Source organism: Ipomoea nil, unplaced genomic scaffold (assembly GCF_001879475.1).
Source record: "Ipomoea nil cultivar Tokyo-kokei standard unplaced genomic scaffold, Asagao_1.1 scaffold0276, whole genome shotgun sequence".
Lineage (NCBI taxonomy): Eukaryota > Viridiplantae > Streptophyta > Magnoliopsida > Solanales > Convolvulaceae > Ipomoea > Ipomoea nil.
This window is the reverse complement of record NW_017616704.1, coordinates 2,594,137-2,611,206: the sequence shown is the minus strand read 5'-3', so window position 1 is coordinate 2,611,206 and position 17,070 is coordinate 2,594,137. Positions and strand designations below refer to the sequence as shown.

At 34.1% G+C, this 17,070-nt stretch overlaps 2 protein-coding genes across 2 annotated transcripts; one reads left to right on the top strand and one right to left on the bottom strand.

Moving 5' to 3' along the window:
- The first annotated feature begins 7,173 nt into the window (after window positions 1–7,173).
- LOC109156500 (uncharacterized protein At2g34160-like) lies at window positions 7,174–10,140 on the top strand. Its single transcript, XM_019304355.1, has 6 exons — window positions 7,174–7,275; window positions 7,386–7,517; window positions 7,733–7,781; window positions 9,299–9,361; window positions 9,564–9,628; window positions 9,847–10,140. The coding sequence occupies exons 2-6, from the start codon at window positions 7,395–7,397 to the stop codon at window positions 9,937–9,939; spliced, it is 393 nt and encodes a 130-aa protein (XP_019159900.1). The 5' UTR covers window positions 7,174–7,275; window positions 7,386–7,394; the 3' UTR covers window positions 9,940–10,140.
- Window positions 10,141–11,125: 985 nt separating this feature from the next.
- On the bottom strand, window positions 11,126–16,703 carry LOC109156494 (ribosome biogenesis regulatory protein homolog). Its single transcript, XM_019304344.1, has 8 exons — window positions 16,408–16,703; window positions 15,840–15,990; window positions 15,061–15,112; window positions 14,833–14,961; window positions 12,383–12,500; window positions 11,881–12,064; window positions 11,680–11,793; window positions 11,126–11,581 (listed from the first exon to the last, which is right to left on the bottom strand). Exons 1-8 carry the CDS (start codon window positions 16,503–16,505, stop codon window positions 11,435–11,437), a joined length of 993 nt encoding a protein of 330 aa, XP_019159889.1. The 5' UTR covers window positions 16,506–16,703; the 3' UTR covers window positions 11,126–11,434.
- Between the last annotated feature and the right edge of the window lie 367 nt (window positions 16,704–17,070).

Sequence of the window (17,070 nt, the reverse complement as noted above, 5' to 3'; positions counted from 1 at the left end):
AAAATGTAGTTCTTTTTTCCAGTCATTTCATTTGACCACATATATGTAATATGCTTTGATTTGATGATTGGCTATACCCGGATTGATATAATCGACAATTCCTCCGTCGATGGTGATAAAACATACAAATATGGCAATATACCTGGTACATTGGTAAGTATTGACTCACACATTTTAAGTCATTATACAAACTTTAACATTTTGTTATAATTTTTTTTTAAAAAAAATAATTTTCTATTTTATTGCAGAAAGAATATTTTGCATAGTATTTGCATAGGAGGATGATGTTCTCTGCTCAACAGGCAGTTAAAAATGCTGTACCAACAAGAATGGAGATGAAATGGAGAGATTCAAAAAACAAGACTGATTGTGGTGTATTTGAAATGCGTCACATGGAAACGTACATGGGCACTGGAGCGAAAGATTGGGTATGTGGCATCCGGAAATGAAAGAAGACAGATATTGATCATCTCAGGGTCAAGTACATTGCAGCCATTTTAAATGCTGAAAATAACGAATTGTCACTTGTGAACAATAAAGCAGTTGGTCTTGTAAAGAAATGATGAATTAGTATTAGTTTATGTAATTAACAAACATTGATATATTTTTGTTATATAAAATTCTTTTGTTACATTAAGCAAATTAAGTTATATTTTGACGCACATTATGATTAACATTGATGCCACTTAATACCTCGCGTAGTTGAAAAATCTTAACATGTTTATAAAACAAAGTTAATATGCGTTTGGTTTTGTAAAAGACTTAATGCGCGTCAACAAAAACTAAACATGCGTGTTGGAGGGCTTGAAAAAGACAAATCCTAGCGTATGTGAGTTTGTTTATTAACAGCAACAAACTTTTTAAAAAAACAAAAAAAAAAAATATAACTTCAAAATCATTAATGTGCGTTTAAATATACTGTATTATGTGCCAGTAATTGTAACCGGTGTCACCTGTATATTTAATGGACCTAACGACTTTAAGATGCGTTAAATCCACACATAATGTGTGCCGCTAAATATTTAAACATGCGTATGCTAATACTTCAGTGTGCTTGTGTGTTAAGTTATTTCGCGCATTGAACTTAAAAGAGCACAGTTCTGTCATTTAAAATCAATTTCGCACACTTCGGTTGTAAAATAACTGAATTAGTACTCTGAATATTAAAAAATAAAAAAATAAAAATAAATAAAAAACCCCCATAAACAGAAATCTTCCTACCTTCGCATTGTTCAATTTCCAAAAGCATTTTTCAAAAATTTTACACATTACATTTGTCATTCTTCATTCGAAGCTTTTTTTTAACATCACCGCACACATGGCGTCGCCGGGAAATGCTCCGCGGTCTGAAAAATCTACTCAACTATCAACTACTGTACAAGGTAAATTCCACCCTATTCATTCCAATAATATCGTTTAGTGTTTAATTTTCTCGCACAATATGCTTTGCATGTTTATTTCAGAATGATGCAAAAATAAGGTTTAAATACAAAAACAATATCGTACTAGTTCACGCATACTATGAGTTAAATTGCTGCAACCCTTCATTGACGCACACTAGTAGCTAATTACACGAACATCTTATGTCTGCGAATTGATTTTCAAATTGATGCACATTAAGTTTTAATTAAACACGCACCTTAACTAATGCTTGTATGCAATTTACGTCATGTCTTAACGCACAATAAGTAATAATCTAACGCATAACTTGTACTATCCTAATGCAAGTTAAATTTCAAACTCACTCAATAAGTTATAATTTCACGCATATAATGTACTATCCTAACACACATTAAGTTTCAAACTCCCATATCTTTATGTTTGATAAATTATGTTGTTTTCCTTGTGCAGACTATATTCAACTTAATGCACATTGATTATGCATTTAACCTTGCTTGCATTTTGCAATCAATTTATATATTCGTTTTTTTATTTTTTTTATTTTTTAAAAAACTATAGGTAAAAAACGCAAAAGCCAACAAAAATTAGACATGATTGTTGCTAGAACATCTGGGGGGGGGGGGGGGGGCTGTACAGGTTACAAAACAAAAACAGAGATCTAAAAATAGAAACCAAGGAATTTATAACGGTGTCCCTGAAGTTAAAAACAGGGGATCATCAGCTAGGTTGATTGATGCAATTAAACATTTTAACCCTGAACAACGAGCTGCTGTCAAGGATATTGGTTTTGGGAGTATCCTTAGTCTACAGATTACAGAATTCTCAATACGACTATGCTACTGGATGCTCCAAAACTATGATGCAATGGATAGTACATTGACATTGCATTCTGGTTATAAACTTGATGTAACAGAAGATGATGTTGAATATGCTTTAGGATTCCCCAGAGGACCATTTCAAATTGTATACGAGAAAGATCGGTTATCTCCTACTCTTCCATTATTCTTGGATTGGAAAGACAAAGTTAAACCAAGAAACCCGACCTCAATGCTGTATGATGAGGCTATTTCAGCAATGGCGGACTGCACTGACGGGGGTGAACGGTTCAAAATCCATTTCATGGTTATAATAACATCTATGTACATAGATGGCCCTAAAAGTGGATATGTTGGTCCACGTATCTTGGAGGCGTTGAATGATGTCACAAAAATTCGAGATTTCAATTGGTGTCGCTTCCTTTTGCGAAGATTGAATACTGCAGTACTCGCTTGGCAACCGAACCCTACTGGTTATTTCCCTGGCTCTCTCCTGTTCATGTTTGTAAATTTTAATATGTATTTATTCTATGTAAAATGCAAAAGATAGGATGTTATGTTGCTAACAGTTGTCATTTGTATTCAGATACATTATGTTGATCGTGTTGTGCTACAATTCCATAGACCTATTAAAAGAGCTATTCCAGCTTTGATAGGATGGACAACTAAACATTTAAAAGATCGAGAGATGGAAGAGTTTAAGTCTGGCACTTTTGGACGAGGCAGAATTCATGGACATAATCCCCAGTTTGTGCCCTCTTAAGCAGATTCAGAAGAATTAGATTGTAATGATTAACTAGAAATGGAAGGATTGACATGTAGTGATCACCGAGCATTACCACCTTTTCCTACTGTTAAAGGTCAAAGACAGACTGAAGTCCAACATGTGCTGCTTGAAGAAGTGAAGGTCTGTTCTTCATTCGATAATGTTTTTTTTTAATTTTATTCAAACTAGTTTCAGTTCTATTAGTGTATACTTGAAATGCACATTATGTTTTGCCATTACGCACACGCAATATTTCATGTGCACGCACATTGAGTTTCTATACGACGCACATCATGTGATAATCGTATCTACATTAATTCTTACAACAGGAATACTACACTGGTTATGCACAGTCTCTACAAAGATTTTCTGATGAGATGGTAAATCTAATTGAGTACTCAAAAAAATCACCAGCCATTATTGATAAAAATGAGAATATAAAAAACATGCGTTCAATGGCTATAAAGGCACTCAGTCCTGTAATTCAAGGCGTTCAATCATCTCTCTCCCAGGAAGAGCGAGAAGCATTTAGCAGCCAAGACTCCTTTTGGGACGACCCACAAACATATATTGCAATTGACCTTGCAATACAAAAAAAGGAAAGAGTACTTGGAAGAACAGTTGTTTGACTTTTCCAGTTTCAACCTTCTAAAAACCCCAACGCCAAGCCCCGCTTGCAGCAATGCTAATAGTGTTACAGTGACCCCCGTTGTCACTTCCAATCCAAAGGAAGCACAGAGAGAAAGAAGTATTTCAGAAGAAGTTTTAAATATTGTTGCTTGCTACGTTGTTGATGATCATCAACAGACTACTTTGAATGACAACGAGAATGACCAAGTTAAATCTCATGACGAAGAGCACTGTGATGACAGTACAAATAAAGTAGATGTTGAAAAAGATGCTCTTGCCACAGATATTGAAACACATAAGGTTCAGAATACAAACAAAACAGAGGTTGAAGAAGCTGCAAGAGAAACAGAAACACCTGCTTAAGGGGGGTTACAGAGAGACTGTATAGAAAGCACAATGATAGATGCAATGGACTCTCCATGCTTTAAAAGAAAACTGAACTTCAAGGAACCGCACACTGTGAATGAAATCGCGTTCAACAACTGGATTTATAACGCCAATGATACAAAATTGTAAGTTACGCTTGAAATTCCTATCTACGAATTAAGTTCCAGAGCAAGTTAGTGCTACCTGTGTGATAGTAGAGGTGACTAATGTGTTTGAGTCTTATGCTTAATGTGCCTGATATTTCTGCTTAGTGTGTGTGAGTGTGTAATGCTTAATGTGCGTCAGTACTGGACTTGAAGTGTGTGAGTCTTGTGCTAATGTGCGTGAGATTTATGCTTAATGTGCGTCAGTATCTACTTAATATGAGTTGTGTGAGATGTTAAAACTTTAACGTGCGTGATTTGTGTGCTTAATGTGCGTGAGCTTTGTGCTTAAGGCGAGTCTTGTGCTTAAGATGCGTGAGTTTTGTACTTGATTTTGCTTGAGTGTTTATTTAATATGAGTTGTTGTTAAAACTTAAGGTACATGTGTTTTTGTAGAAAGACACACCTATATTAATTGTACCACTTAAGTTTGCTTTTTTATTTATTTACCTATTGATTTTTTTAGTTCATATCTGAATATTTTTCTAGGTACGAATTTGTTTTTAAACATGGGGAAAAACATTTAACGATGGCTGAATTGAGGTCATTGAGGAAAGGTGAACATGGAAGCTGGAGTTTTGAATACTTGGGCTTTAATTCTAAATAACATGGAGATCTACTCCTTTAACTTTCCTAACAAAAAAAAAAAAAAAAAAAATTCTTTTTCTCAACAACACCAGTTGTAAGTTATATTATTATTGATTTATAATTTCATGCACATTAACAAATATCTTGAAGCACATACTACATTGCTGATGAAATTAACATACTCCTGTAGGCATATTCTATTGTGTATAAACCACCCGGATATACTACTGATCAATTGTATGAAAAGTTTGAAGACAGTGTTAATCATTACATTGGCACTGCTACTGGTGACCCTACAAACTCTCATCTGGTAAATTAAATTCTATATACTTTCATTACATTTGTATTTATAATTTCTCTGAACTAACATGTACAAAAATGAAGTTCTTTTTCCCAGTCATTACAAGTGATCATATATATGTCATATGCATTGATTTGGATGTTTATCATACATGCATAGACATAATTGACAATTCTTCTGATGACGGTGCTAGTATTGCCAACAAAAAAAATAAAATATAGATTCAAATTAATTAATGTGCGTCCATATTCACCATTACGTGCGATTTATTAAAGTACAACGTGCGTGAACTCAATTCTTAAGGTGCGTGAGTTTGTTTATTAAAAATAAAAATAAAAACATAATAAAAATTCAACCCAATTAATGTGCGTTCATATACACCGTTACGTGCGAGTTAATAAAGTACAATGCATCGTGCGTGAACTCAATTCTTGATGTGAGTTCGTTTGATTACCAATTAAGATAAGTCAATTTACTCTCATATCTCTTTAATATGCGTCATATATCTCTTTAATGTGCGTCTGTCCGTCTAACACTTACCATGCGTGCATGTATTACACAGTGTGCTTCAAAATATAACTTAATGTGCTCCATTTTCATAACCAAATAAACTGGATCAATTTTCAGAGATGAACAAAACCAAATGCAGATCCACGAGAAATAAATACTAGATAACGAGAGATACGAAAAAAGTTTTGAAAAACAAAAACAATGACAACCGCAATGCCAGACGAATGAGAGACGACAGAAAACTGAGCGATTCGTTAAAATAAAAAATAAAAAATAAAAAATAAAAATAAAAATAAAAACAACGGCGACGACAATGCGAACGACGAGAGAGAACAGCGATGGAGGTTTTTTTTTTTTTAAAGGTAACAGCGATGAAGGTTAATTTATTCAAAATTACTAATTTGTCCCTCAGTACGCGAATAAGCGAACTTCACTGTTTAAGATCAACGGTGAAGATATTTTGATGCATTAAAAACTAACGGCAGCCATACAACCGCACACCCGCACCTAACAGTGACAACCGCACCAGAACCCGCACATATATATATATATATATATATATATATATATATATATATATATATATATATATATATATATATATATATATATATAGGCGGGTTCAGGTGCGGCAGTGTCTTACGGTGCGGCGATTTCTTACGGTGCGGCAACACCAATAGTTCACCAAATATGCACCATCAACGTTAGGAAATACACCACACAAAACAGAGTAAACAGAGTCCTACATCACCAAACACACACCATTAGGTGTGAGTAAAAACACCATACACTGTTCGGAAATACACCATTGGGGGTGGTGAGTTATATGGTGTATTTTTTGAGTCTGTGGTGTATTTTGTGATGTTTTATTACATTTCATTGTGGTGTGTTTTTATTACACTGTTGGTGCATATTGTTAACACTGTTGGTGTATTCCGGAATTCCGCCGCACGGTAAGACCCCGCCGCATATATATATATATATATATATATATATATATATATATATATATATATATATATATATATATATATATATATATTATGTGTCGGCGTTTATTTATTTATATCTATGAATGTATATCAATGCTTAAATATTAAAGAAAAAAACTAAATATATAAATATACACACATGTTATTTGATTATATAAACATATATTAATTTTATTATTATTATTATTATTATTATTATTGTTATTATTATTATTATTATTATTATATAAGGATTAGTTAACAAGGGCAAAATTTGAATAATTCAAGGTAATCTAAGATTACCTAAGAAAACGGGGGTAATCACATTACCTTAAGATATCACCGTCACATCAGCTTTCAGAATATTACTAAGTAATCTCATAACTTGAACCAAATAAGGTAATATAACATTATCATAATCAAATTACCTAGGTAATCTAAGATGACCTGAACCAAACGCCCCTAGTGATTTTAATTGTAAAAAAAAAATCATTATTTCTCAAGTAATTAGTAGGGGTAGAATTTGGCATATTCGAAATATAAATAGATGGATTTTAGTGAGATTCAATTTTAAAAATTTCAGGGGTGCCTTTGCAAATGTTAAAACTTTAATTTGATTAAAAACTTTAAAGTTTTTCCTTGTTTTATGGGATGTACTAGGTTAAATGCCGACTCACTCAGGACGCATAAATCATATAATCGCCCCCATCCAAAGCTTCCAGCGTTGAACTGATGAAATTAGCAGAAGACATTTATTAATAGTGTAATTACTATAGTAATATCATCTAAAGATTTTCTGTTTTGGTAAATAAAAGCTTCGAGTAATTTAGGGTTAGAGGTAGGGTGTTTGTTTTAATTGTGGAAGCAAATCAGGAATCATTAATGGAGGAGATAACGGAGGGAGTCACCAATATCAACATTAGCGCCGGTGATCTTCAGAAGAAGAATCGCATTCAGGTCTCCAGCACCAAGAAACCATTGTTCTTCTATGTCAATCTTGCCAAGGTGATATAATCTCTCCTCCCATTCACCTCTCATGCACATATATGTATATATTGTCGTATAAATTCTTTTGTTAATCTGGATCTGAATTTGAAAGAGTAACGTAGTGTGTTGGGATGTGCATTAATGTTGATGTTGATAGATGGATGGATATGTTTGGTATTCTGAGTGTAATTTGGTGTTTGGGATTTGTGTTATTTTTTTATTTATTTATGCAGAGATATATGCAGCAGTACAATGAGGTGGAGCTTTCTGCTCTTGGAATGGGTATGGCTTCACTTGCCTCTCTCTTGAGTTTTTCTGGCTTTTATGCCAAATTGCCAATGGAGTTTTACTTCCTCAATTCTCTATCTGTTTCTGGGTTTTTATGTTCATATTGTTCATTGTAATGAGCAGGAGTAATATGTGTTCATAATTGTGAATGTGCTTAATATAAATATAATGGAAACTGATTTATGCAATAATGGTTATATCTCGAGGATTGTTTAATTATAGACTTGCTAGCCTGCAGTTATTGAATTTTATAGAGTGTTATGTATATTAATAAGAATAAATATACAGTAGTTGGATGACTTGTTGATTTTTGTGTGACAAATTTAGGGCATGTCAATTAGTAATATATTGAATGTGTTGCATGTTATGGACTGATTCAGTTATTGGATATTTTTTCAATTAACAATCTTACTAATAATCAGTGTCCTAAAAATAGGCCTAGGAGGCCGCCGCCTAGGCGTGCCCCGCCCCCTATGCCGAGGTGATAAAGTGGTGTAGGTGGTTGCTAGTCGGCCAGCTGCATAGGGGTGTAGGTGGTTGCTAGTCGCCCAGCCGCATAGGTGGCTGTTTAGGCGGTTTAGTTGGCCAACTCAGCCGAGTCACCGGAACTCTTTTTTTTTTAGTTGGTTTTTCCGCTGAGCGGATCTAGGACTCAACTAACGCCTAGCGCCTTCTGCAACATTCCTAATAATACAGTTGGCTATGATTCTATTTTAGCCATATATGAACATATGTTCTGCTAGTTGTGTGTTTGGCATGATTGTTAATAATTCATTTGGGGAGAAGGGCCAAATAAGCCCTCAAAGGCTCAAACTATTGGGGGAGTTCAGTTGGACCATTGAACTTAAAAAAGCTTCAATATTCGCGAACTTAGAAAAAAAATAAAAAAGGTGCAATTAGCATTTTTATAGGTTAAAATCAAGTTGCCCTTCACATCTGCTTACATGACACCTTACATGAAAATGTTAACTAATTTATCACTAAGAAATTTCTGGTGACTTTCAACTTTTTAGCAACTCTTCTTTAATCTTCTGGCGAGTTAGAGGACAAGGAGAGTCCATAGTTTGGAGAATGAGGACAGAAGGTCCTTGTACATTGCTGTGGAGTGTGGAGGATGAGGATGAAGGCCCTCGTTCCTTGGCTGTAGAGGTTCATGCTCATCCTCCCATGGCTATGTAGGATGAGGTTCGTCCATGTCTTCCCATGGCTGTGGAGGACAAGGATGATTCTCATCCTACATGGCTGTAGATAGGTGAGAATGAAAAAAGAAAATATTTTTTTTTTTATTGCCTAATTTTTTTTTAAATATTCTGTAAAAAACATGTCAGCAAAAGAAAAAATTTTAAGGGTGCGATTGAACTTTCCACCATATTTTGAGGGCTTATATGGCCCCTTTCCCTTTCATTTGTATTGGCAAGAGGTTGCGTGTATTCCAAATATATAAATATTCCAAGCTACCCTTTGCCCTTTTATTGCATCATTGATGATTTTCCTTCCCTTTTTCTTTGTAGCTATTGCAACAGTAGTCTCAGTGGCTGAAATCCTGAAGAACAATGGATTAGCTGTTGAAAAGAGTAAGAATTTCAGTATTTGTAAAAGAGAATCTATATCCCAAACTGGAAAAAAAAATATGATTTTCTGATTCATTCTTCCAGCACTTTTCCACTGTCCAACATTTACCTGCTAAGCTAAATTTAGCAGAAAGAATCCTTTATCCATTGTCAGATTTGTTGTTCCTACTGTGCTAACCCCCCAAAAAAAACATTTATGTTGCAGAGATTATGACATCAACTGTTGATGTCAAGGATGATTCAAGAGGAAGGCCAATTTCTAAAGCCAAAGTAAGTTGTATTTTATGATTTTTATATATATAAATAAATAAATAGGAACTATATGGTAGCCCATGGTGTTAGGGTTTTTCAGCATAGCAGGTCTTTTTATTTCGTTATTTTGTGTATGTACCTCTACCCTTCAATCTGATGCAAAGACTGCCTGTTGACACACATGATACATGCAAGCAATCAATATGGCCATTACATGTCTGATCTTTCTTGTGTAGATTGAGATAGTGCTTGGGAAGAGTGAAAAATTTGACGAGATAATGGCAGCTGCTTCTGAAAAGGACCGTGGTGATGGAGAAGTGCAAAGTTAATTCCACCATCACAATCATTGTTTTTTTTTTCTTTGCTATATTTATCTTTGAATAGGAGTTGAGGTTTTGGAGTTGGTGGTTTTGCCAACATATGAGAACATCTAGAATCCTAAGTTGGCTTGTTTAAGCAACAGAGGTTACTGTGTTGAACAATCATCTTCTTTTTGAGAAATGCAGTTTTGTTACTTTGATGACAAATTTGTAATGTTTCTTGTATGGCAGCCAAGTGCATCATTATTGCAGTTTCAGAATTAAGGGCAACATTGAAATTGGAAAGGTAATGGAAATTAAATACTTGGTAATTATAATGAGTTTGAGTAGAATGAGTCACTCTGTTTGATAGTTAGTAAATAGGAATTGTAATAAAAACAAATAAATAAATATATAATAAAGATATATATACATATATATATATATATATATATATATATATATATATATATATATATATTTGTATATTTATTAAAATTTCATATTTAATGCATGGACAGTGATCTTTTTAATTTGTTTCATTTTTTTTTACATGAATTAATTTTTTTTAATCAAAATCCTCAACATAACCAATGACCATTTGACGTAATCTGCTTAAAGGTTTTTCATTGTTTTTTTTTTTTTTTAGGAAAAGATAATATATTAACTAATTAAGATCCAAATATAAGGAATCAAAAATAAAAGACCGTGGGCCGTGCGATTCGTTGTTTGCTTAACAAAAGTGCATGAAAAGCAGTTTAACAACACTCTAATATCCTCTAAAACAAGGCCAAAGTGTTTGCTAGAGCTTGAACAAGCATGAGGGCATCAGTTTCAACTTAAATCTTTCCCTGATACGTATGGCTAATGCTTCTGCCATTTTGGATGCCACGGAACGCGACTGCTGCAATGAAGCTCCCTTGATCTGAACGTACAATTGTTGTTGGCGGAAAATTTTGATGGAATTTTTTAGTTCTTGTAGCTTTATCAGATAAAATAATCCTTTCAAAAGTTTTATTTTGGTGATATAGCAATGTTCCAGAGGAATTACAGCCTTCATTTTTAATCTAGCTCCATTAGAAATGGTAGTTTAGTCAAGTTTATTACACCAAATCTTATAACCCTGTCATAATAAAATCTATCTGTCAATTCACAGCCGAGTAACATATGTAACATGAAAGAAACAGTGATTCCTATGAAATAATAATTTCTCTTCTAAGACCAAAAATAATAATATCATTAAGATGTCAACTAGGGGCAACCTTGCTCTAACCATAGTATCTGAATTCAACCACATTTCACCAAGACAACAAGAGCTTGGAAAATCAAACTACAAATACAACTAGGTAAATTCCAACGGCGCATCAAAACTAAAAACAGGACTTTGAAATTTAAATTTTGTTTCAGCTTATCTACCTACTATTTTTTTTTTTTTTTTTATCAAAAAAGGGGTAGGAAGGATGGGGATATCTCTCTACTGCAGAATACCAAAATTTCACTCATTCAGTGATTGTTAAGATGGAATTCACTTGGATTTCGGTGCTTTTGAAGATCCCTTATTGAAGGTTTTCTTAAGAGGCTTGCCCCTTGGTTTCAACTTGTTTGGTGTTGAAGTCTTTCCTTCACGGTTCCTCCTTCCCTTCTCCTTTTTCACATTGTACATGTTCACAGCCTGCAAACAAGCCAAAGTCAGACATGAATTTTGCAACCAAAATTATACCTTAGATCTCACAAGACTAATGAAAGGAGAAAAATGAAGAATAGATGGACCTTGTTAACATCGAGTATGTCATGTGAATTCTTTGATATTAGTTTGTTCAGAATTTTATCAGTTTGCTGTCTTTCTAATGAACCCATTCCTGATCCTTCTGCAACTGGTAGAAACTGGAGGCAAACAAACAACAGGTGAAGAATTCAATACACAGCCAAAAAAACTTGGCAACATAACGACAAAGAGAATAAAAAGGTCACCTTGCGATATTTCTTTTCATGTTTTGGGGGTTTTTCTCCGGCCAACTTCTTGTCGAACTTTCCACCACTAGCTGTGGCAGTTGCTGCCATTCCAGCAACATGTCCTAGTTCACCCTTACTAACTTTTCTAGGTGCAGCTTGTGTCCCTGTTATAGGTAATGAAGTGGCAGCAAGCTGAATATGGCTGCAAAGCAGTAACTTAATTAGATCTTGAGGCAGGACACTGAGAACCCACACTTTTAATAGATTTAGGTATACTAAGAACAAGAGAATACCATCAAGAGATGTACATATCAATATGCCATACAAAGTAACAAAGGCATAGGGTGAAAAACAGGAAGCAAAGGGAACAAGAAAAGAAAGAGCCACCACAAACTATAAGAGTGCATAAGATGTCAACGAGGAAACAAGGGTAAAGAGCCACCACAAGCTATGACAGCGCATACCAAGTTGATAAAAGTAAAAGAAATAAATGAAACACCAAAAGGCTAAAGAGTGAGACCTTGGCACTGCACCAACTTTTGCAGCTTGTTTCAAGTTTTGCAATCTATTTTTCTCTTGCTTATCAACTCTCTTCTTCTTTTCTTCCTTTCTCTTGGCAAAAGGATCTTCTCCAGGTGCTGGAAAAGAAACAAATATGATAATTAGGATAATATTAAAATAGTGAAGGAAAGGTCCATAATCCATTTGCTATCAATTCCTTTGCAAAACAAAGAAAAGATATGAAATTAAGCATGAGGGGGGGAAGGGGAGGAGACTTTCATGGGTGAAAACCTGCCAATGGAAGGAGGGAAGAAAAATAATAGTGTTATTGAGTTTATTGGAAAAATAAAACAAATATAAATAGTTAAGTACAATTGTTACCGTTTTCATTTTTTATAGGCAGAAAGCTAAGTATTTGGAACTTTGTAAAGGTTGATACTGTCAATATGAATTGAAGGACTTTAGCAGTTTAGCCTTACATATACCAGTTAGTCTTGCGTGAGTAATGCTTTTTTAGCAAAAATGTAATACTTTTTCATAAGTGAACAAGTATTACATTTTTACAAACACTTCCCAAGAAACAAGTAATACTTTTCAATTAAAATGCAATACTTGTTGACCTATAAAAAATATATTACATATTTGAGATCCGTCTCACACAAGTTTATGTATATACATATAGGTTTCCATAGCAAACTTGCAGCTTTTTAAAACATTAGTTTTGTTTACTTTGAAAGTGAACATACTAAAAATAATATGTTAATAGGAATTTCCTAACATTCTTCCTCCGACCGGCAATAAATACAAATATGTGCATGCACTAGTTGTAGTTTTATAGTTATGACACAAACCAGCACCTCTCTCTGTCTCTCTCTCTCACACACGCTATTGTCCACCATCTACACAATCATCTTTGCCCCACTACTCATCCATCTCTCATCAAAGTTTTTCTTGTGTACACTCTAGGGATGGCAGGGAATAGCAGAATTGAGAAATTCTCCCCATCTCCAAGAAGTTTATGCAATATGCAGGGATTCCCTGTACCAGGCATAATCTTCATGTTAGCTTGGGGAATCCCTATATAATCTTCACAGGAATAGGGATGGGGACAATTTCTCAAATCCAACAAAGACAGTAATCCCTGTAGAGAAGGGCAGTGGGGCAAAGATGATAGTGCATAGTGATGAGAGAGGAGGGTGCAATGTGGTTGTTTTTGTGTCACCACTATAAAACTAAAACTACTTAATGTGAGAATTTGTGTTTTTTAACGGGTTGGAGGAAGAAACTTAAAGAATTCCTAATCACATGTAATTTTTAGCAAAAACTTCATTCAAAATAAACAAAACTGATCTGAAAAAAGATGGATGATCACTATGGGTATATAAACCTTACAAAAGTTCCAAACACTTGGCTAAAAAAATGAAAAAAATAACAATTCTATTTGTATCTATTTTATTTTCCCAAGAAACTCAATAGCACTATATTATGCCAAATGCTCTTCCATCCTTCCATCAATAGGTTTTCATTCATGAAAGTCAAAGTCTCCTCCCCTTCCCCCTCCTAAGGATGGCAATAGGGAGGGGCATACCCCCCCCCCACCTTCACATCCCCACCCCAATCCCCACACAGTGCAGGGAACAAATCCCCTCTCCCATACCTGCCTCCATGGGGGGACATGGAATCCCCTGACAAATTTTTATCTCATTTCATGATTTTTTTCTAATACATGCAAAAAGCAAGCAAATGAAATACATGAATCATGACTTCCCCACACCGACAATGTTAGTTGCTAGAATAAGTCTCACTCCATTCAAATGGGCATTCCAAAACACAAAACCCATCTTTAACAAATAAAAATACAAAAATTAATTACAAAATCACACATTTAAATTTAATATAAATTTTATAATCTATTTACAAGATAAAATTATCAAAAATACTTCATTAATGCATTACATCCCAAGAATCTAAAGAAAAACTACATATTTATAAATAATATGATCATTTTATAAAAACATTAGTTATATAATATATAAAATACACATGAGTCCAGGTGCAGGGCGAGGATAACTCTCCATGTACCCATTACCCAAACTTTGCTGCGATTTTATTACCCATTGTTGCAAGGATATGGATAACCCGTTGGGTGAAAGTATAATTAACATCCCTACCCCATCATGGGTAAGCTTTACCCTATCCTTATTCAGCACAATCCAATGAACTCAATTACTTACCATCACAAGTACCACAAGGCACAAAATTTTACTCAATAGATTTACATCTCATTTTACATTTAAATAAATAGTATTACAACTACTTACAGGTTACATCCATATTTCATAACATATTTTAATCCTTCATATTGTCAATGCATTTAAACCAAGGCAGTAACTATTTTGAAAGCCCTCAACATGTTCAAAGAATAGCCCGATATTATCTGCAAGAAACAACAAAATACAAAATACGTACCATCAGTTTCCTTGGCCTCAATAATTGGTATATCATTGTCATCATTCACGCGATCATATCCATGTCGGCGCTTCCATGTACCAGTCTGTTCATCAAAAAGAATCTTGTCTTTCTTGCGGTTTTGAATACCTGGGAGAAATTGGGATGGGAGTAGTAAATAACTACTTCGTTAGTTTATCAAGCTTAAAATTAAATCCTACAACATGTATAGCAGTTTTAGTGTCAAACCTTTCTTCTTGGCAAACAACTCCCATTTTGTTGGGGGCTTAGGCTTTGGGAGCTGAAATCAAAGGGAGAGAGTTTTCGATCATATAATTATATATAGAAAATGAAATTCATTAGTTTGCACAACCAGAGTGTTCAATCATCTATTTGTGTGTTAAACTAAGAAGTGTTCAATGCCTAGCTAAAAACTAAAGATAAACAATAAAACCAAAGCCAAGACTATGCAACAACAACAGCTCAGTCACTCAAACATGGTCTGGGCATGTGTTACCCAGATAAGAAGTGTTTATAGTCTAGATAAATAAATAAATAAATAAATAAATAAATAAATAAATAAATATATATATATATATATATATATATATATATATATATATATATATATATATATATATATATTCAGAGAGGGAGAGAGAGGCCAACAAGAATACAGAGAAGCCAGTAGAGCTCAAAAGTAATTTAAAAAAAAAAAAAAAAAAAAAATCAGTTGTTCATAATTAGTAAAACATATAAGCAAATGCTATGTATCTTTGAGCTATATACAAAGAAGAAGTAAAAGCATTTAAAAATAAAAATGAGAAGAGGGGAAACTAGGGTTTCAAATAAAACAATATGATTATCCTCTCTTCACAAAATGATAATCTCGGTGCTCTAGAAACATGGATGTTTCATTTCGCTATATACTTCAAAAACTTCAAAAATAAGGTAGGCATCCAAACACGATTAAGTAAAAACTAGCTTGTATGGAAAATTTTCTTATGGAAGAAGATTAAATAGCATACAGGCTTCTCTCTTGGCAATCTTGTTGAAGGTGGAGGCAATTTGACAATTGGGCCATCCAGGCCTTCAGTTGAAGGTAGGTTGAAAAGAGCATCTGCTACTGCTTGTACTAATTTCGTACCCTCCTGCAAGCACTCCCATGCTAATTCCTCCCTGCAATTAAACACCTTAGTGAGCAACTAAGCATACATTATTAAGTTCATTTACTAACTTTAATCTCAACTCATTAACTCAGCTTGAACTTCATACCATAATATGTCAAGGGCTGAAAGTGTTAAAGAATGACATAATACTAAACAATTTACTCTGAACAAATTCTCTGTAATGCTACAAAATTCAAAATATTACTTAACAAAGTTTTAGCAAACATTCATTTTTCGCTATAATTTGTTCCAGAACCAAAAGGGGAAACAACTTATTTTTCAGACCTATAAATGACGCAAAAGAGGAACTGAACTGAAACAGAACTTCAAAAAAAAAAAAAAAAAAAAAAAAAAAACATTATCAAATTAACCGCACACGTCCAATAAACATCGGATATGAAGAGAGTTAGGTGTAGGAAAACACAACCTGGAATTGGGAGGAGTTGGAAAGCTGTGATGTGGGTTGTAAGCCATGAGATTTCCGAGGTCGATTTGGCAGGGTGTTGAAGCAGTCATCTCCGCCATGTCTGCTATGCGTGCTCGCAATACGCTGACCGGAGTGACCGAGATTCCGACTGTCCGAGAGGGCCGACTGTCCGAGAGGGGCCGACTGTCCGAGAGAGGCCGACTGTCCGAGAGGGGCGACCAAGACCGTCGATCGGTGACTGGCGCGGACTGCAGAGGGCTGGAGAGGGGCTGAGTGGGAGGCGGCGTTGGAATTAGAAATTTAGATTTAAGAAGACTAGGTTTATTAGGTTATATACGGAGTAGTTACTTAGTTAGACTAGTATTTTCACCTTAAATTTACTAATTAAATTTTTCACATCCTTTGAATTAGCAAAGTAAGTAATGATTGTGGAAACAGAAAAACGTACTTAAGTTCTTGAGCTCAAAATTAATTTGATTAAAAATGTAAGTATAATTATACAATGTAATATTTAATATTTTAAAAGTTTAATTATGTTATTATTATTATGTTGATTTTAAATTTTATTATTACTTGTATTATTATTTAAATTTGAATTTTTTTTAAAAGAATTTGAATTTGAAATAACTACTTTAATTAATTATATAACTAACATCTACTATC